At 35.2% G+C, this 21769-nt stretch overlaps 1 protein-coding gene across 3 annotated transcripts in view; it reads left to right on the forward strand.

Moving 5' to 3' along the window:
• The window catches only part of DNAAF11 (dynein axonemal assembly factor 11), a 37619-nt gene extending 16535 nt beyond the window's left edge, over positions 1 to 21084 (forward strand). For 2 of the 3 annotated variants that reach the window (XM_033011792.2, XM_033011793.1), the window contains 5 exons: positions 1144 to 1209; positions 2766 to 2835; positions 3659 to 3754; positions 10468 to 10553; positions 20505 to 21084. In XM_033011792.2, coding sequence (XP_032867683.1) covers positions 1144 to 1209; positions 2766 to 2835; positions 3659 to 3754; positions 10468 to 10553; positions 20505 to 20691 — 505 coding nt within the window. In that variant the 3' untranslated portion in view covers positions 20692 to 21084. The remainder of the gene's footprint in view (positions 1 to 1143; positions 1210 to 2765; positions 2836 to 3658; positions 3755 to 10467; positions 10554 to 20504) is intronic. The other variant, XM_033011794.1, reaches the window with a different exon arrangement.
• Positions 21085 to 21769: the final 685 nt, after the last annotated feature.

Consider the following 21769-nt stretch of genomic DNA (forward strand, 5'->3'; position numbering starts at 1 on the left):
TTACCCTTCATGTTTTAGTGAATTCTCAAAATCTGTAATGCAGTAAGAGGAAAAAAAAACATGAATGGGAAAAGAGCTGGTTTGTATTCTTTGCAGATATCTATCAAAAAATATCCATAAACTAAAAGCTCTGTAAACTTTCTTGCAAATTGGCTGTATCAGAATACAGGACAACAAAGAATATATCTGGCAAATATTTTTGTTGCTGAAAAAATGTATTATCAAAACTCTTAACATTTGATTTTCTTTCTGTTACCCAAACCCAAAGTATCTAAGTATTTTAATTGAAACTGAAATATTCCAGATAAATTTCATTAAGTAAAGCCCTCTCATTTTGAGTTATACTAATAACTAATTTATAAAAATCTTCTCATTTATAGATGAGTTTTATTCTGTTTTTTCTCTACTTTAATATATAGGAAATGTTTGAGTATATTAGCAGAACTTACAAGTCTAGACCAGATCTCCTTACAGTTGTAGTAATAGACATTGTTTTTAATTTGTGACAGGTAAGATTCTTTCACAATTTTAATAACTCAGCCAGCAAATCACAAATATGCAGCTAATACAATCGATAGTCTCATTTTCAACAACTATAATAAAGCTTGTAGAATCAAGGATATTGTGCAAATCATGTTTTACTTCAGAAATGCACAGGCAGATAGATATACTCTAGGCAAATTAATTGGTATGAAAAAAGATGTTTTTTTGTTTTTTTTGTTTTTTTTTTTTTTTACACATGGTAGCGTTAGAATTACCAAGTTCCAGGCTTTTCATGTTTTTCATGAACTGTTTTTTTCTATGAAGATGTTTATAGAACAGACAGATTTCACCAGCAGATGTCTCTCTTTCTGCATTGACAGACTGATCTTAATTTTCACTGACCTTCAGCAGTATTTTTTTTTTTCTTGTGGGTTGGGTGGGGAGAACAGAAAATAAATATAAGATTGAATTTGGTTCAAACACCTGTATTTTTTTCTGTTCATGAGGAAAATTACAACTGTTTCTAAAATGATCGTGTGCCATACTGTCTAAATGGTATTTGTTTTCATCTAACTTTGATAGCAGCTGAAGTTTGCTGTAATGTTTGCTTATTCACTCCAATTGTATTTATCCTGGAGGTGTTTTTGTCATTATTATTAGGCTTCATTTCTCTTTGAAAGATGATGAAGAAAACAACCAGATCATCTTGGATCTTGCTGTTTACAGGTCAGAATTATATTTTTTTCCCTCTTAATTTTTCCCAATCAAGTTCTAATACACAGTGTTTCAATTATACTCCTCTCTGTAGTGGGGACTTTTCAGGAGGAAAACAAATAACATAAGGGGCAATGGAATCAATCTTGACTTCTGTGCCAAAGAAATTAAGCTGAATAAACCAAAGACCTCTGAGACTGTTCTGTTACTCCTGAATAAGGATTGTGTCTAGTAGTCCCTTTTGGAATTGATGTTTTCTGCAGTAATGTTTCCTCTACACCTGTCCTTTTATACTTATATAAAATCTTTTCCATACCTCATTTGCAGGTAAAGGTTGTAAGGAATGGGGCTTTTACACATTCTCTGGCCCTAGAAATGCTCTAGTACAATCCATGTTCTTCTAGTGAAATTCTTCTCCTCCCCAACAGGAGAAGTAAGGTAGACTTGTCCTACTTTCCTTCCTCACTGGAAAGAGTCCATGGCCCATAATATTTCTTGAACTATGGAAGAAATTTGGTTGAACCAGGCTAAAGAACTGTGGAAGAAATTCAGTTGCCTGGAAGAAATTTGGTTGAACCAGGCTAAAATATCACAAGGATACCTGATAACTATTTGATAGCATATACCCCTAAGCAGTACAGTGGCCTTGCCTGCACTTCAAGAAGGGGTTGGAAACCCACAAACTTATTTATTCACAACAAGAATTGTTGGACTAAAGCTTGAACTAGTTTTATAGCACAGAAACACTATTCATGCCAGGTGTTCTTCCCTTAAAGCTAATTAATTTCCCTCGAAAGAGGCCTGGTCCATGTTTCTGAATTATAAGAATAAGGTTTTTTTGGAGCATCAGAAAACCTGTTCAGGTGCAGTAAAATGTTGGATATGTTGTAATATTCTATGCTTACCTGTAAGAAATGCAGGCTAAAAAGTTTGAAAAAGTCATCTGCGAAGTGATTTTATAAAAAAAAGGAAACAGGGAATACATACTTGTGCATTCACATGAGCATATGTGTCACATGATGAAGAGCAAATGTTAAAGTGGAACTTTTACAGGTCACAAATTTTGTTTGACAGTACTGAAATTTAAAAGAACTGTGATTTCTGGGAATACAAAGTATTTCTGTTCATTGTTTTCCAGCAAATTCTGTGTAAAAAAATAGTTGTTATACATTTACTAGTTAAGCATTCTGAAAGAAAAGTAAAGAAGTACTTTTACAGTTTTAAATAGCAAATAGATTAATTTTCATATTAATGTAAAGCACTAAATTAATAGAAGAAAGACCTTTTCATTTTCTACAAAGATTTTGAATTCTTGTAGTTATACAATAGCTGATGTGGTGGACTTGACAGAATTTAGACATTATTTTAATTTACACTCTGTGAACATACAGGAATATGTTTTTCTTCCAAAGACATTAAATCATAATATTTCATATAACTGAACAACTGAAATTGAAGTTTGTAGTTTATAAACTGCAAAATCATCATTAAAGTGGTATATGCTCTGCACTGCTTATTTACTGGACTGTATTGTAGATTGATTGTTTTATTTATATTTCATTCTGAAGACATTTGGACACTTCTCTTCTTGATGTTGATGTCCAACCAACTTACGTACGAGTGCTGGTGAAGGGAAAGGTTAGTATTTTCTTATTACATTCAGTTCAACTCAAGAGTTGATAACTATTCAGTGGATTCTGGATCTGATTTTTATGAGTTACCAACCATGTACACCTATGCAGAAAAAATGTTCTTTTGTACTTGTATTATTTTGGACCACACATAAACTGTGGAAGTCATAACCAGAAGATGTGCAAAGCCTGAAATGAAATTTCCCTCTCTTTCCCTCCTTATCTCTTCTTATCCCCCACCCACAGTGTACCATAATTCACTCAAGAAGAGAGCTTGCTAGTGGCCCTAGGCTAGAATTTAGCAATTTCACAATTTGGAATTTAGAGCTGACAGAAACAAATGGATGTATATTCTTTTGAAGGGACATTTAAAATGTCATTCCAATTTTCTCTCTTCTCGGTGGTTTTGATTATATTATCATTTTTTTTGAAAAATTCAAAGTACTTAAACAGTAAACCAAAAATCACTATTTTTGACTGTACCAAGTGCAAAACAAAACTTCAAAATTACTTTACATCTAAAATAGATTGGATAATCTTTCTCATTTAATTGCTAATATAAGTCAAGCATCATTTTGTAACCTTCTTTAGAAATGACACTTCAGGAATGACAGCAATTCAGGTATATACATATGACTATACTTGTAAGTAAAAGCTGTTTAGCATGCTAATAAGTTATTAGGACTAGTAATATTACATACAAAGTTAAAAGATTTAGACCTATACTGTCCTTACGATCAAAGGATGTGATGTTTCTGCATGTGTTCTGTCCACGTCAAAAAAAAGAGATATCTTAGAATGATATACTTCAATCCCATGTTTTCTCATAGCCATTTCAGTTTGTGCTCCCCGAGGAAGTGAAGCCAGACAGCAGCTCTGCTAAAAGATCACAAACAACTGGTCATTTAGTTGTCAGCATGCCAAAGGTATGTAAAATAGTTTGAGGAGGCATAATACAAAGATACTTAAACGTTGCGAATACTTTGGGAATGTCTCTGAGTTACAGGTAACATCTGGCTTGCTAAAGTTATTCAGTCTAGCCTTTCCCATCAGGACATATTTTCTAAGAAGGAACATTCCAGAAAGACAAATTAATCGTAGAGCCAAACTTTAAGATTTAAAATCCCTTTACAGGAACATTATGAAAATCAGTGTTAATAGAACTATTTGTATTTCCTTTCTTTTCAACAAAACCAGCTTGTTATATATGAAAAGAGACTCTGCAAAACATGCAGTAATGTGCAAATGTGTAAGATGCATTTTTTAAATAACTGAAAATAAGCAACTTACCTACTTTCTTTTTCCACCCATGAAATAAAAACAAATCAATTTTTCAAAATTTGTGCAGCACACATGAAGTTTACCTTTTGGTTAAAGGACAGGAATGATGTGCTACTCTCATGTCTCAGGTGATAAGGACAAGAGTTGCTTAATTCATTTTCTCTTCATGCTTTCCCTGGCTGGAAGGGATGCACTGACCAGCTGTACAAAGTATGTAATCACGGAGCAAAATGCTTGTGGCAAAATGGTGTTTCAACTGAAAAATGCTGCACAATAGTCACTAGTACTTAAGCCATAGTAGAAGTCATATTCCCCTAATGTTCCTAACTCTGTGCTCTCTGATCTCACCTGTGCTCTGATACTTGATTGTATGGTGTCATGCTGATTAGGATTCAAGCCAATTGAGAGTTCTGCTGGCAAGTAAAAGCGAATTGGCTTAAAATGTTTTTTGTATTCCCTGTCCAGCCCTGTCATTGCAGTGTAAATGAGGGCAAACCGATATGTATGTCCACTTTATTTCCTCTCCACTGTGTGTCTTTTTCAGGTTTCAGTAAATGTAGCTTGCACCCTAAATACATAAGTGGTATTTTAATTTGTGGAATGACATAATGAGTAGATGAGGTAGAATCAAGGGTGGAATCAGGACATTTCCTACCCATTCCCACACATCTGAAAATAGAGAAGGAATGACCAGTAATGAGGAACAGTCAAAGACGGGGAGGTCAACTTGCCTTACTGAAGCAGGCAGTGAGAGAGGTAGTGGGTGGCCAACCAGCAGCCAGTGGAATCTTAGGGGGCATTAGACCTTAAATACAGGGAAGATGCAGCAGTGTGAACCAGAATAAAAGGGGCAGAGAAAATCTGAGTCGCATGGGTATCTTCAGGTTTGGGGCATAATGGGTGGGATCATGGCAGAAACAGGAAGGCACCTTAAGGTGGGAGTTAATGTCATCTGGTGCAAGGCTGAGTTCTTGGAACTGCAAGAAGAGCAGAGATGGATTGAAGGTCTTGGGGTAGACATGGAGCTGGAAGTTTTAGGAAGGTAGAATTCTGGATATAAGAATGGGCTATATGGTGGGATTTGACAGCTATGGGAGAGGTTAATCAACTTCAGCATCTTGTTCTTCTGTCATTATGCCTTTGGACGGTTGGGCTGCTTTTAAGGTCTTTAGGACTACACCATGTATTTTTGGCTTTCAGAAATAGGGTAGGCCTGCCCAAGGGTAGATATAGGAAAAAAATTAGTTCTTGGTGCTCTAGCCTTACCCTTCTGGCTTCCAGTAAGTATCTCTGCTGTGTAGGAGCAGTGGGACATGGTGCTACATATGAATCTGACAGGATGTATCAATTACAGCATTTTCTTCTGAAGAAGGAACCTGCAACTGCTATTTGGGGTCATTTCTTTCTCTTTGTGCTCTGATTTAATTCTAAGACTATGCAACTAGTAGCTGTAACTAAAAAGTTATTTTATAGCTTTTGGCTTTTTCCACTTGTGGTTCTATACCTTCTATGTTTTCTTCTATGCTCCAGTCCCATACCATCTGTCTTTCCCTACATGGACAGCCTCTCATTAAATCACAAACTGTCACACTAGCATCAAGCATGCAGTTTCACCAGGAGCTTAAAGAATGCTGAAAATTGTACTCATTTGGTTAAGATACATACTTTGTTAATGTTCAAAATTCACCCATATGAGAATTTATTCTTTGCTAAATTTATTTCTTCGCAACTGAAGCCTTGACATTTGCCATTTTGGTTAATATAATTCTCAAAAGTTTCTGAACAGTTTTGTTTAATATTTACTTATCTTTTAGAAATTTTGAGTACTATCGGTTTTCTAAGCCATAACGTGCTTTTATTACTCATACGTCTTGCTAGTCTCTTTGTGGATGATCAGTGCCTTAGAAAATGTAAATATTTCAAAGAGTCTCTGGATATATTCAACTCTGTTGCCTGCCTAGAAAGTCATACCTAAATCAGCAAAATTAATATTATCTCTTTATATTGTTATTGAGAACTGCCTTTTTTCCATTATTAACTTTATATTTCACCTACATTTCACCTACCTTGATATTTTAGCTGTATCTACATTTTTTACCTAGCCTGAGGGTCTGGAGCCTGCTTCATCTCAGAATGTCATGATTCACAGATATTTGTGAGACCTGAGGAGAGAGAAGCTCTATAGAATAACTGAATTAATGTACTGAGCTTTGCCTTGTTTTGGTTAAAAACTACTTGTGTAGCAGGGACACAGAGAGATATGCATGATTGGAGTGCTGCATGGCCTAATATCTTTGTTATCAGTAGATTCAAAAATTTGTATCCTGGAAAGAAGCTTTGCAGAAAAGGACCTGAGAGACTTGGTGGGACCAGGTTGAACATGAGCTGACAAAGACGACTAATTGTATCCTGGGCTGCATTAAGAGTGTAGCTTGCAGGTTGTGGGAGGTGATCCCTTCCCTTCTATTCATCATTGGTGAGAGACACTTGAAGTATTGTGACCAGTGCTGGGCTCCCCAGTACAAGAGAGACATGGACATGCTGGAGAGATCCCATCAAAGAACCACAAAGATGATGAAGGGACTGGAGCATATCTCCTACAAGGAAAGGCTGAAAGGGCTGGGACTGTTCAGCCTAGAGAAGAGAAAACTCAAGGGGACCTTACTGGTACATATTGCAAAGAAGATGGACCCAGGTTCTTTTCAGTGGTGACCAGTGACAGGACCAGAGGCAGTGGGCACAGGCTGAAACATAAGAGGTTCCCTCTGAACATCAGGAAACACCTTTTTACTGTGAGGATGGTTGAGCACTGGCACAGGTTGCCCAGGGAGGTTGTAGAATCTCTATCCCTGGACATATTAAAAAGAAATCTGAACATAGTTCTAGACAACCTGCTCTAGGTGGCCCTGTTTGAGCCTCAACCATACTGGGAGTCTGTGATCCTGTGAACTTCATGGATTTGCTCACCAAATATGGATTTTTGATACTTTACAATAATTGCATGTAGCAGATACTGACCTATTGTTCTTTGTTCTATATTACAGTCACAGAATCTATTCTCTTCCCCCAGGACTGAATTAGAGTGCAAAAGTTATATTTTGGGGATACATATCCTTTTCAGATGCTCTCCATCCATACAAATATTATTGGCATTAATGGGATGTAATCTAGGAAATAAAGTACAATGAATAAAGTTTAGCAACAACTGGAAGGCCGATAGATATTTTTCTTCCAGAACAATATGGCTGAGGTTATCAACAATGTTTGAGAATACTGATTTGAGATCATCAATTTAATATGAATTGCTTTTAGTAAGATAATAACAGCATTCATGCCAATTCTTTTAGGCTGTATCAGTGATAAGACAAGCTTAATGACTATATTGCACTGTATTTAACCTTGTTCCTGATAAATAACTATTATCAAAATAAAATTATTTGCAACTAGATAAATGGCCTAACACATTCCTTAGGTAACTGAAATGTCAAAAATGCTACTAACCTAAAAATAGTCTCCTATAATAAGTTTCTTGCAATACTATCCTGAAAAGGTCTCTCTCTTAGTAACAAAACAGAAAGGTAACTAAATTCAGTGTTTTTCACTTGCTTTAGTGAGTTTCTGATCAGGTAACTAAATCTTTCACCATTCTTCTTGCAGCCTCGTCATAGTTCCCTAACCTTTAAAATGAAAACCAAATTTTTTTCCTTGCCTCTCTGATGACCTTGCCACACCACAGGTGTTGGAGATAGTAAATTCCACATGAAGTAATACAAAGCAAATAATTATCACCTTCTTTTCTGGAAACACTTCTCTTAAATATATGCAAAACAAATCACTGCTAATAAGGCAGTGTCTACCAACATTTTTTTGGAAGGTCATCAAAATAAACTGAAGGATAAAACATTCAATGAAATGATATGGTGACATTTTAAAAATGTAGTGTTTATACTGTAACAATCATCTGTACAGAGATCTTGCATAAGTAAGGAGTGGATAGTGATTATATTGTACATGCTTCAATTCCTGGGAAAAAATATCTGACATGAAGATTTTCAAACTTTGAACCTCTATGCTCTGGCAGTGTCATCTTTGCAGATGATGCAGGAAAATTGAAAACTGAGTGTTTCTTTAATAAACTTCAACCAAAATTGGCATATTAAATTGGTGATTTTGTAAAATGTCATCAGTAGACTACACAGGTAATATTTTAGTTAATGTCTGAGGAAAAGTATGAAAACCCAGTGTTACTAGCAAGCAGCTTTTATTTAAGGTTCTGAGGCATTCTGTGTCATGTTTTAAAACTTCACTTTCCTATTTTAGTGAATCAGAGAGAAAAAATTGGGCCTTTTGATTAATTCGTTATTATATAAGCAGTCACAAATGGATTCTGACAGCTTTTTATTGACCGAGCCTTCAAAAGCATTTAGAAATTTAAAGATCAATGAGATTTAGATCCCTTAATTAATTTAAAAATAAGAGAGGTATATATTATGCATGTCAGTGTAAAGGTTATTTGATAGAATTTCACTATATAATTCTCACTTATTTAGATATGGTAAATGCAGTAATATTTCATTACCATCAAAGGCATGTGGAACCCCAGAAATCTATTCATCCTTTAGAATAAATGTGTTTCAGGGAACTCTGCTACTCAGTGGAATTCCTGTTGTAGAATAAGAAAGCCACTGTAGGAAAAAAATGTGTACCGAAAAGATGATTCGGCTCAAAAATATTGCTTTCACATATTCCTTCTGTTTTCTCAAATATATTCTAGATTCTGTTTAACACATCAATTTCTAGAATTCTCTGATAAAGATCTTAAAAGGGTTCTCCTCTCTGTTTTCTGATTAACACAAATATTAGAAATAGCTTCACAGAATAACTTTCAGAAAGCTTCATTATATTAATTTAGTCCATCTTCTTGTAAACCACAGGCTTTAAATTGCATACAGTTATCTTTCTACTGAGCCCAAACTCTTACTTTTGGCCACAGTTGAAGCTGTGGCAGTTCTATTGTCCAGAAGAGTTATCCTCGTTTGATCACCAACACTAAGAGATGGAGTCAGCTACTGGCTTGGTGAAGCTCACATACCACTGTTGTATGTGGAGTTGTGTTTCAAAAAGAAGAAAAATTAAAGCGTATTACTCTTTTTTTTTTTTTTTTTTTTTTTTTTCTTTGAACAAAGGTAGAAGAACATCTGAGCGGAGGAGGTTTTCCATCAAACGATATTTGATAATTGACAATAGATGTTCTAGCAGACAAATCCTAACCCTTCCTTAAGGTCCAGGACCACATCTGGTCAAGGAAACCTTTTCTGCTGCTTGCAGAATCAGCAAATTTCCTTACTATCCTTGATGATGTGCTCTGGGGGCAAAGTAAGGAACATCAGTCTCAAGGAGATCTAAGAAACAAACTATTGTTAAAAGAACAAAACACTAGAGGGCCTCCTGAGAAGAAAAGGAAGGTTCAAATAAACAAACTCCTTCACCAAAGTATACATAGAATCAGAGGGGACCAGCCTTTTCACAATGAATTTCAGAAATGAGAGAGAGAAGCTACAGGCTCTGTCTTGTTTCTTGTAGCTTTTAGAATGGGGACTTTAAATTCTTGGGCTTCTGGAACAGACTACTTTCAAATCAATTGCACTAAGAAATAGTCAATAAAATTATTTGGTATAGTTCCTGTTCTCCTCCTTCCTCTCAAATGCTTAAGGGGTCCTTATTCCATAACAGTGTTAAGAAGGGTGAGATCCTCTTTTTCCATCACATACCCTTTTATCAATAACACATCTTCAAAAATACGCTGATGGACATGTTTCCTTTCAGAAGGGGAATTCCCTTGGTCTTTGAACTCGAGATTCTGTTTAACAAAGGATGTGAGGGAGTTTGTTGTCATTTGTCCCTTTTATAAAGAGTGAGAAGTCCAGACTGCAGCAGATTCTTTAATAAAAACGTCTGAACTAGTACATGGACATCAGAACTGAAATGCAAGGGAGAGGCACATCGTGAAGCAGTCAGTTCGCTATGGATAAAATCAGTAATGTGCATTATTAACATGGTACTAAACAATACAGAATATATTTAAATACATGTAGATGTATATATTTAAATACTTATATATATATACTCAAATACATATTTGAATATAAATCCATTCAGATACTTTGGTTAAAATTGCCTTATGCATGTGTTTCATGTTGAGTGAAGAATGTTAAAATCCAACAAAAAGAGTAAATGTCACAGGAGAAAATTTATTCAGACTCTCTTATTTTTTATACTTTTGAGATATTATTTAAATGCTTGTGAGCTTAAATATAAATTTTTATGATAATTATTTTTCTGTCTACTTTTATTTTAGGCTAAAGAAATAATCCTGGCTAAACAAAAAGTATCAACTTCAGTTAAACATTCTGACTGCAATACACCTCAAAAAAATGCAAGAAGGTAATTGCTTTTTTTCTTCTGCATTAGTTTTATTTTTTGTCCATGTGTTATTCATATGCCAGAATATGTGCTTCTTATTATGTTATTGTTAAAAGTATGAAAATATTCATTTGTATAGAGTAGAACTGTCTAAAATCTTTAGACTAATAGCCTGTCTAGTGCGGTTTATAAAGTGATCTGCTCCAATAGCAGAGCCAAAAAAGTGCTTATTTCTGCCAATCAGTTTCGCTCCATCAGCTCATTCAGATGATTAAACTGGTATATACCAAAACTAAATCACCTGCTGAGAATTGCCTCTGCAGAGCTCTTTGCTATGTAGCCCAAGTCTGAAAACCATTTAGAAAGCAATGATTTTGAATGTCTCTCATGAATGTATTTGCTCGCTGGTATACAGGTTGAGCTACCGCATTAATAAATAGGTTCAAAAAGCAATTCTGCAAGGTTTTATAACATAGATCCATCCTATTAAATGTGATGTAAACTCCAGCTCTTGATATTCTTGCAGTGAATGACTGCCAGCAGCAAGCAAATATGAGTGACGCACTATTTTCTGGTTTTACTCTTAATAAGTGTTACTAGCCACTACTGTAGATAGACCCTAGGGTTAATGGGCATTTGGCTTAAGTACAAATACTATGATGTATCTTTTAATCTTTCCTTTTTTGTCTTGGTATAGGTAATGGTGTTCATACCAGAACAAGATATAGCAACAACAAAGTTTGTTAAGCTGTTTATCTGTTTATATTTAAAGTGTTGCTTTTGTTTTCTCATTTGATTTCATTATGGCGAATGTTGATGGAAAGGCTAAGCAGTTAGTAAAAAATAGCATTATGGATCATGAGTATTCTTTTTGATTTAAATATTTAGGACACTGGCAAAATGGCTCTGCAAGAGTAAGTTGTCATTAATTCTGCTTTTATTTCTTATTTTTAATAAAAATCAGTCATGACTTCTTTTCTTGAATGATCTGCATAATTAGAAGACGGTAGGGCAACTGCAAGAATTTGCTGAGATTCCTAATGAGCCACAAGCACTGCACCCTTTCCTTAGGCAGGAGTGATTAAAACAGTGCACCATCTTGATTAGTAAGTATTTAAAATATTTTTAAAATGTCCAAACCAAATGGTGGATACTTACTCTCCATGATACCTGAAAAGTCATGGCAGTCAGGTGAAGTTGCTGGTGACTGACAAAAGGGAAACACTGCACCCATTTTTAAAAAGTGTAGAAAGGACAACCCTTGGAATTACCTGTGCCTGGGAAGATCATGGAACAGATCCCCTTAGAAGCTACACTAAGCACATGGAGGACAAGGAGGTGATTCGAGACAGCCAGCATGACTTCACCAAAGGCAAGTTTTGCCTGACCAACCTAGTGGCCTTCTATGATGAAGTGACTACAACAGTGTACAAGGGAAGAGCTACGGATGTCATCTATCTGGACTTCTATAAGGTCTTTGACATGGTCCCCCACAACATCCTTCTATTTAAATTAGAGAGATATGGATTTGCTCTTTGGTGGATGAAAAACTGTTTGGATGGTCGCACCCAGAGAGTAGTGGTCAATGGCTCAATGTCCAGATGGATATCAACATCTCTCAGGGGCCTGCACTGGGACCATTATATTTTTATATCTTCATCAGTGACACAGACAGTGGCATCGAGTGCACTTTCTGCAAGTTTGTAGACAATGTCAAGCAGAGTGGCACTGTGGACATGCCCGAGGGACTGGATGCCTTCCAGGGCGACCTGGATAAGCTTGAGAATTGGGCACATGTGAACCTCATGAGGTTCAACAAGGCCAAGTGCAAGGTCCTGCACCTGGGTTAGGGCAACCCCTGGTATCAATGCAGACTGGGGGATGAAGTGATTGAGTGCAGCCCTGTGGAGGAGGATTTAGGGTTTCTGTTGGATGAAAATCTGGGCATAAACTGACAATGTGCACTTACAGCCCAGAAAGTAAACCATATCCTCTGTTACATCACAAAAAGTGTGGCCACTGCAAAAGAAGTCGACCACTACTGGCCAGCAGGTCAAGGGAGGTAATTCTGCCCCTCTACTCCTCTCCGGTAAGACCCCACCTGGAGTCCTGTGTCCAGCTCTGGAGTCCTCAGCACAGGAAACACATAGACCTGTTGGAGCAGGTCTAGAGAACAAAAATGATCAGAGGGATGGAACAGCTCTCCTATGAGGACAGGTTGAGAGAATTGGGTTTGTTTAGCCTGGAGAAGAGAAGGCTTCAGGGACACCTTATTGCAACCTTTCAATACTAAAAAGGAGCTTACAAGGAAGATGGGGATAGATTTTTTTACAGAGGCTGTAGCGATAGGACAAGGGGTAATGGTTTTAAACTGAAAGAAGGTAGATTCAGACTAGATATAAGGAAGAAATTTTTTACAAATGAGAGTGGTGAAACACTGGCACAGGTTGCCCAGAGAGGTGACAGATGCCCCATCCCTGGAAACATTGAAGGTCAGGTTGGATGGGGCTCTGAGCAACCCGATCTAGTTGAAGATGTCCCTGCTCATTGCAGGGGGGTTGGACTAGATGAGCTTTAAAGGTTCCTTCTAACCCAAACCATGCTATGATTCTATTCTATGATTCTGCTTTGCAAAATGAATGGTTCTTTCCCACAGAAGAACAGCTAAAGTTTTAGATACATTACAAGAAATCAGTTAAAAAAAGCCTCAGTTTTTTTCCAGGCAAAAACTAGATCTTTCTTCGTTAGGTAACTGACATTATCTTTCTTCCAAATGGATTCTGCCAAACAGCAAAAGAGTTGGCAACTCGTGGATTAGGAATATATATTTCCCTAGAACCCTCTGTGTGCCTTTAGTTTTAGCTACACAGTAAATGTTTAAATAGAAATAATAATGGGGACATGAAAGAAACAGAAGCAATGTGAAATGGTGCCCTTTCCTGCTAGCTGAGATGAACTAAAGATACTCCATGGCATAGCAAAACTCCAAGAATGTGTATTTGATTTCAATGCAGTTTTAAGTAATTGTGACTATGCTTACTGCAGTTTTTGAAGGAAAATTTACAAATTTTACTGTTGAAATGTTATACGAACATATATCACAAAAGTAGAAATAGGAAAAAAGTATTTTGAATTACAATTCTTACTAAAAATAGTAAGTTTTGACCTCTTTAGTTGAAAAGTTGCTGACTAGCCAGATGTTTAAAATTTGCTGAATAGTTGTCTCTTAGATTACGGAAGAACATTCATTACAGTGATTACACTTGACAGCTACAGATGTCTTAGCTAAACGCTGTCAGACATATAATCTGCTTAGTTATAATGCAATGCTTTAAATCTCTTTAACTCCTGTTAGCTAGATTACATGATGATACTATCATTACTTCTGCCATGTAAGAGAGGTTTCTTCTGTGACTGTATACAAAACTGTATTTCAAGCCTTCAAAGAGGCAAGCTTCTAGGGGAGGAATTTGACAGATTGATTTATTATACTTCTAAAGCCTCTATTAATGTAGTAGCTGCATATGCCATTCTTTACTGTAACTGGCCTCACAATTCACCTGTGAGATACAGAAGTTGAGATTACCACAGTTGCATAGGTGAAATTCAGATGTAGGTAGGAACTGACTTTTCTGAAGCCATACTGGAAATTTTGACAGTAACAGTTACATAAAGTCAGTAATCCTTGTTTCATACCCTCGGCTTTAGACTATTATTCCTTTAACAAATTGAAAAAAAAAAAAATCAAAATGTCTCTAGAAGTTAATTGAATTTCTCCTGTAAAGAAAGATAATAAGAATACATGAGAGAGAATTTTTTTTTTTTTTTTTTTTTTTTTTTTTTTTACTGTAGATGGTTATATACAGAGTTTGAGAAATACAGCCAGAGAATGGATTAATTTGAACAGGCAAAGGAATAGAGCAGCAATTTCTAGGGTACTTCACAAAGCAGAATTAAAAACAAATCAGCAAGTTCTGGTCTATACACATCTTTTATAATGAAACAAGGAATGTAAGGTAGAGGCGATTTCTATTTGAGTAGTTCAAGTGTTGCAGATCTGACTGCTCTAACTGCCTTTCTCCTCTTAGCTGAGTGCACTGGATGACTAAGCCAGCAAGTGCTATAGAAAATACTGTGTAATGCATTAGGTTAGAAATCTGACTTACATTCTCCTGGAATCAGTTCTTAGTGGCAGTATGTAATTTATGGCTTTTTGAGGGTTTGGTGTTTTTTTTTTTTTTTTTTTTTTTTTTGTTTTGTTTTTTTTTTTTGTTTGTTTTTTTTTTTTTTTTTTGTTTGTTTGTTTTTTCCATCTGGAGTCTTAAGGGGAAAACAGAAGAAAAACATATGCTGCTGGAATATCTACCATTGTCTGCTAGTACACCCATAAATGTTTTTGAACAGATCATCTATTTTCAGCCAAATTTCACTAGTTGGGAGAGACATCAGATGCATAAAATTGCCTGTAAGTTATGTTGAACTTGAGGTCAAGATAACTCAGGTGTTTTTAATGACTGTATTGGATTTTAATTCCAACCTTTTTCTAGCAAACTTGTCATTATAAGACTTGTTAATAGATCTTCCTTTATGGTTTACAGTTTCATATTGATGAACAAGCATTAATTTACTTTCCTTGGAGAACTTTTTAATTGAGCAATTCTTCATTTATTAACAAGCAAAGAATGAAAGACTGATTATTTCAAAAACTTTCTATAGTTGTCTCACTTGAGATGTAAGAGTGTTGCTAAAAAAGACATACTGTGAAGCTTGATTTACTGGATGTCTCTGATTTAGCTTGGTTTATTTTGGTGGAGAAGATGCAAAGAACAAATTTGTGGGAAAAAAATTGTAGTTCTAAGGGTAAGAATATTTCTTTGGGAGTGAGGAGTTCTAATTTGGATCCCTGAAATAATCCTTGTGATGTGTGGGAATACTCCCTTTCCACAGACTTAATGGCTGAGAATCTCTCCCAGTGTTATGTTTCTACAGTTTACACACAGGATAGAGGTCTGACAAGTTGCAAAGGAGAGAACTTCATGTTGCAAAGAGAAATACAATAGAACAGAATGAGTAATTTCCCCAAGAGTGGGAATGGGAGGTAAGATGAGGTCAGAAATTAAATGGAGCTGTAGGCAAACTAACTCAAAAGAACTGCAAGAAGATTTATGTGATCTTTCAAAACCCAACTTCACTTCTGTGTCTAAACCAAGGACAGATATTTCAATTTGAAGAAAGTTAGGTGCATCTGAATTGTGACCTGCATGAAAGATGAATAAATGTATGGAAAGATCACAAAATTATCAATTCTATTGAGATGTAATGTTTTCCTTCTATAAATACCTGGGAGCAGATCACAAATCTTGAGAGCTGAATAGATTTGCAGAAATAATATTTTCAGGCTATGTAGTTAGCTGTCATGAAGACATGGAGAATTTTTGCAATACAAGTTACATTATCTGGGAAAGGAGGAACTGTAGGAATTTTAATTCAACTGACTTCTTAACTAGCAAGTGGAGTAAGGTATGATTAAGCAATATATTAAAAAGGCTTTTTACTCAAGTTAGTCTTATAAATTCATCTTCATTCTTATGGAGGCATGGATCTAAACAAAGTAGAGGGTCTAGTTCTCTATAATTTGACTAATGAGGAGAACAAAAGGTGAGGTGCCTCAGAAGTGATTTGAAAATTAATTTCCACACACAGGCATCTGGTAATCCATAACTGTAATAAGGGTGAGGAGACTTCAGAAACATGCCTTTCAGGAGAAAAACATTGTCAAGAGTACTGTCCAGTTAACTCTTGATCGCTACAATCTAAAATAATCCCCAGTTGTCCACACGTGGCAAGACCAAAAGACTGAGGGCAGAGATGTACTTTAAAGTCTCTTTGTAACATTCCATAACTTTGTGAACAAAATCTCAATACCTTGTTAGAATAAAGTGTGTTTTCAGTGTAAGCTTCTCTACTGTTTAAGCATCAGTTATGCAACTTTGACAAATTTAACAGTGTTTTGTTTTATTTTGTTTTTGTGGGTTAATCAAGGAGTGAAAATAAGATGGTATTATAGCCAGACCTAGAAATTCAGAGTCAATTTGCATATTGTAGGTGTTGGAGCATGTTCTTTGCTAATAGACAATGTCAGTTTGAAATTTACTGTCTTTAAGTGACTGTGCACAAGAAGGTAAGGGATGGAACAGTGGAGTTGAAAATGTCACAGTGACTATGATTTTCAGTTTTTAGAAAACTGGATGCTAGTATTATATATGTTCTCAGTCTGATGAATCCTATTTGTGAGATGTATTTGTGCAGAATGAACAGAATGACCTAGATATCGTCAGTCTTTTATTTATCAGAACTTTTTACCAGTGATTTATTAGTTCTTCTTGATTGTAGATTAGATCTTGAAAAAATAATTTAAGTCTACCAGCCATTGTGTATTCATACCTTCTTAATGATCCACTGATTATGAAGGCTCCAGTTATTGGTTCATTTCATATTATAGTTATGTTGAGAGACTTGAAAGGCCTTTTATGCAATGAAAGAGGTATTAATATTCTAAGTATTTATAAAACCATAACTATTTGCTTAGATTACCTAGTAGATTTTTCTAAGCCTGTATTTTCAAAAGTAGAGACCAAAGTATGACAAGTGTCACACATTCACCATGAGTTTTTAACATACATATTAAAGATTTGTCTTTCTCAAAGCTCAGAAATAGGATATAAAGCCATGTACTAGAATAATTTTATTTTCTTATTCAAGAGAAATATTTATTAGTACTTTTTCTAAGATGATAATGACTTTTGTGATGTTTCATTTACAATGTTAGAAGACTGGAAAAAATGCCTCTCCAAAGCTGTTGGTTGTGACTTGTAAATATCTTTAGAAATCCTGATGCAGTAAAGAGAACTTTCATCAAATGTCAAAAAAATGTATATTCTGGATCAAACGTATGAGAAATCTTTAGCAATCTAAATTTTATTGAAAGTCAGAAGTTGAAACAGGGGAGTGTAACTGTCAAATCATTAAATATCAAATATGGGGATTAAGAACTGTGTGAACAAAAGTGTAAATTATCAAAAAATATCAAATTATCAGATATGTGCTCTGTCACACACCAGACTGTTCAGCGGGCTGCTATAGTTCTGAAAATTAAGACTGACCTCATTTATTGTGTAGTCTTTTAATTTCCTTTTTTAAAAACATTGTTGAACTATGTGGAGATAGAAATAACCTTTCTAAGGGGAAAAAAAAAAATTGCCAGGAAAAAGGAAAGGATTTAATACAGTATTATTTATTTTTGTATGGTGCTCTAATCTTTAGACCATAATTCTCCCTTGAGTAGAGAGCTCTCAGCAGCAGGTAGCAGTGCCAAAAACTGTGGACTTCATTTTTTTTTTTTTTAAGCATTAAATTGAAGTAACTTGCAAACGTTGAGGTTTCCAGTCAAGCTGTAGCTGGTCTTTCAAGAAGCATTATTGTTTTCATCACTGTTACTCATGGAAGAGCTTCCGCAACAAGATTATTTTAATCTGCTAGGTAGATTTACATGGAAAATATTTTCAGGTGGTTAGTCTTGACATCATCAAAACCCAGCCTCTTTTTGCATAAATTATGTGATGAGAGGAGCAGATTAGTGTGTCATAGCTGCACTGGCTTCAACGTAACTGAGTCTTGTCATCAGCCAAATACTTGTACCATGGTAGTTGAAATAGCACTATGAAGCTCTACTAAACAAGTATAGAATATTTGATCATGTGCATGTAGATAGACAAAAATCCATTTTCTTTCTGGAAATAATTACCTGTGGTTGCTTCTCAGTCTTTCCTATAGTCTGTTGTGAATAGATACTGCTAGATAACATGTGCTTATTAAATTTTGAGAATGACTGATGTTTATAATCCTTTCATAGCTTGTTGATGTGCATTGTTACTTATGACACTCACTGTTAATTCATTTCTGGTGTATTGAAATTTATTCTGCTATGAAGCAATAAGCTATTTAAACTTCCTGGTGTTTATTGTATTTTCATGACTAGTAATTTGCACAATTTTAGAGTTGTTGAACAAATGTTACATAGCACTACTAATTAAAATACTTCAAATCAAGGAAAATCTTTTCAACATGTGATGGAAGCTCTGTCTAGGGCTGATTAATTTTCTTATTTATGCTTTTTTAGCTTTTTCAGATGTGTTTCAGATTACTGATCAGTGATTAGATTACGATTCTGGGTAAGGTATACCCTGAGATCTCCCCAACAGCTACTGATAAACTGATTTCAGGTCACAACCCATTTCATAAATTACACAGGAAACAAAAATGTCTCTTACCTTTTGGGGATAAACATTTTCTAGAATGTTGCCACATAGTGAATCCACTTTTATTGCATTAAACTGTGTAGTGTAAGAAAATCTAACCTTATACATTGAAGAACATTCAGGGTAAGGAAATAAAAGTTTTTTGTATCTGCTTTCATCACCCATAAAATTAATCTCTGAGTTGTTTCTGTTTATTCTACTTTTTGGAAAAGGTTCTCCAGACTATTAAAGCAGGATGTCTCTCTGGTCATTTTCCACTCAATAATCAAACAATTCCCATAGCACAGGAAAAATCTAGTGGCACAAGGCTGAAAGAGGTGCCTAGGCTGATAACTGTCTGTTCTGGTAGTCATGCTTTCCTCAGCATGGCATAGGAGGAGAGGAAGACTCCCGTGAATCCCTCTGCATCTCTCCCTCACTGGGACAGGGATCCTGCACACAGATGTCTGCTCAGAGTTTATGGGCATTGATGGAGAAGCACTGGCAGAATTTGGAAACTGCTTGGCAAAACTCTGTTTAACAACTAAAGATTTTGTATTTTCAGTTAAAAATCTTTTAATATACTTTATTTACATGTTTTCATTACCTGTGTTGTCATCAAAGAAATGCATCCGTTCATCCAGTGACTTTGCTACCTTTTTGTTTGTTCTAGTTCTAATGAGCCTTTCTGACCACCTGGGTGAACATGTAGTTTTCTCATATGTTTGAAGTGACACACCGTCTTTTATAATGCTGAACTTGGAACTTTGACCCAAAGTCTCACTCAGTATAAAATGAAAATTAGTATGAAGATATACAAATTGTGTTGGAATTTACCATTAAACTTCCATTTTGCCACATTTCATGCAAACAATTACAAACTGCTTGAAAACAGGCTAGATTTTTTCCATTTAATTGTTGATCTCCTCTATTAGAAAAGAACAGTGGCTCTAAATGCTGCAAGAGAGAAAGTATATTTCTAATCTTTGATCATCATTTGTTGTGGATAGGTTGCCTTAATGAGTGGCCTGTACACATTTCTAAGTGTAATCTAAAAGAATATCCTTAATAGCAACAGAATCTGGAAATTCTGTTACAACTCTGACCTTTGTTATACTTTCATTTAAAATTTTTTTCATAATACATTCATGATGAGGATTCATAATGTCAAAACATAAGAATTAGCTGATAAAAACAAATAAATTAGTACAATCGCATTTTACATCTAAATAAAAGTGAATCTGTCACATAGAAATTAATAGACAACTAGTGTGAAAGAACTGTTAAAAATAAACAGAAAGAAAAAAAGAATGAAAAAACAATTGGATTAACACCACCCGCCTTACATCAAAAGCCAAACATTTGTAATGTCATCAGTCATCATGTTCTGATATAAAGCAAATTATAGATGTCCAAAAATTAACTTCTGATGTTTGTAGACTAAGGATTCTTTTGTACAAAATCCTAGAGATTTTGTAGTACTTTTCTGTGGTTACACTACGTTTTTTTATAAGAATCCATTTTCAAGTTACAGGAAGTCTTAATCCTGGTTTAACTGGACTCAGTAACAATTCTCATACTAAGATAACAGCTTTATAAACAGGCATCCAAAATAGTTCTGCTATATTTGGTACTGAAATTAAGTTTTTTTCCATTTGTTTCCTTCTTGTTTCAGGAGCAGACAAGTTGAGAAATTAGAAGTGGATCCTAGTAAATATTCATTCCCCGATGTGACAAAGATAATTCAAGAAAGGGAGCGAACTGGACAAGGACCTATTAAGTTAGAGCCAGAGAGGATTACAGAGACTAAGAAGAGTGACACTGATTTTGAAAATAATGAAGATGTTCCTCCCTTAATTTGAAACATTCTTAAATAGTCCCTCTACATGTGGCGAGTATACTTGAGATTTTTCTATGCCCTGTGTGTAAATATAATATAGCTGAAGTTAGAAAATATTACATTTCTTATCAATAACTTTGTTATGTCTGTGTTTTCTGCAGCATTTTCTATTAGCATATAGAATACTTTAGATATTGCTATATACATTCTTTTTTTTCTATATTGTTTACTTAGTAAGTCTCAAATTAGAATCTGAACCATGTAAGTCAGACATTGTTTCTTCAGAGAATTTACTGTCTAGCTTGAAAGATGGCATATTACTGTAGAAAAAGAGAAGGAATGAAGAAAGCACTTGTAACAAGATTTGTGATTATTCTTACTAAACTGAAGATTGCAAAAATCTATATGTATTCCTTCAGTGATTTCTTTTTCATGAAGGACTATAGTGAAAGAAGATAATGTATTCTGGGAGTGAGAAATATTGCTGTAACCTACAGTGAATTTTCCAGCCTAATGCAGAAGTCCTGAATTCTGGAGCTGGTATAACAATGCCACTCCTTGAAGATTTGGGGAGAGAATAATGCTGAACACAGTATCTATCTCAGCTGTGTCACCATGGGGAAGCTGGGAGAAATCAGCCAGACCATTCTTGTTTTTCTCAATGCAGCTACTCTAAATTGTTCCATCTTTTTCAGGATCCCCTAAAAATATCAAGGCTAATTTTTAGCTGTTGGATGAAATGATGTTGAGCAGCTGTAATGGGATAGGCTGCTCCTTCCCTACCCTCCAGTCCATTTTTAGCAACCAGAAATGACATTATTATATTTTTTCCCCACTGCTTCCAGGTTGCCCCATGAGTGAAACAGTCAGCATCAAAGAACAAATGTATATTGGGTTATATTAGAAAATTACTGCAATTTGACAACACCCCATTTCTTTTGTTTTTCTTTTTTTTTTTTTTTTTTCTTCTGCCTGATTTCCTGAAAAAAACCCACAGGCTCGTGTCATTGATATCTTATCTCTGCTTTTGAATACCATTTCTATTATTTTCACCTTATTTGGTGGAAGAAGAGAGTCACAAAAATACTCATCTCTCTAAA

This window comes from Tyto alba, unplaced genomic scaffold (genome assembly GCF_018691265.1).
Source record: "Tyto alba isolate M040663 unplaced genomic scaffold, T.alba_DEE_v4.0 Super-Scaffold_9, whole genome shotgun sequence".
In the NCBI taxonomy this organism is placed as follows: Eukaryota; Metazoa; Chordata; class Aves; order Strigiformes; family Tytonidae; genus Tyto; species Tyto alba.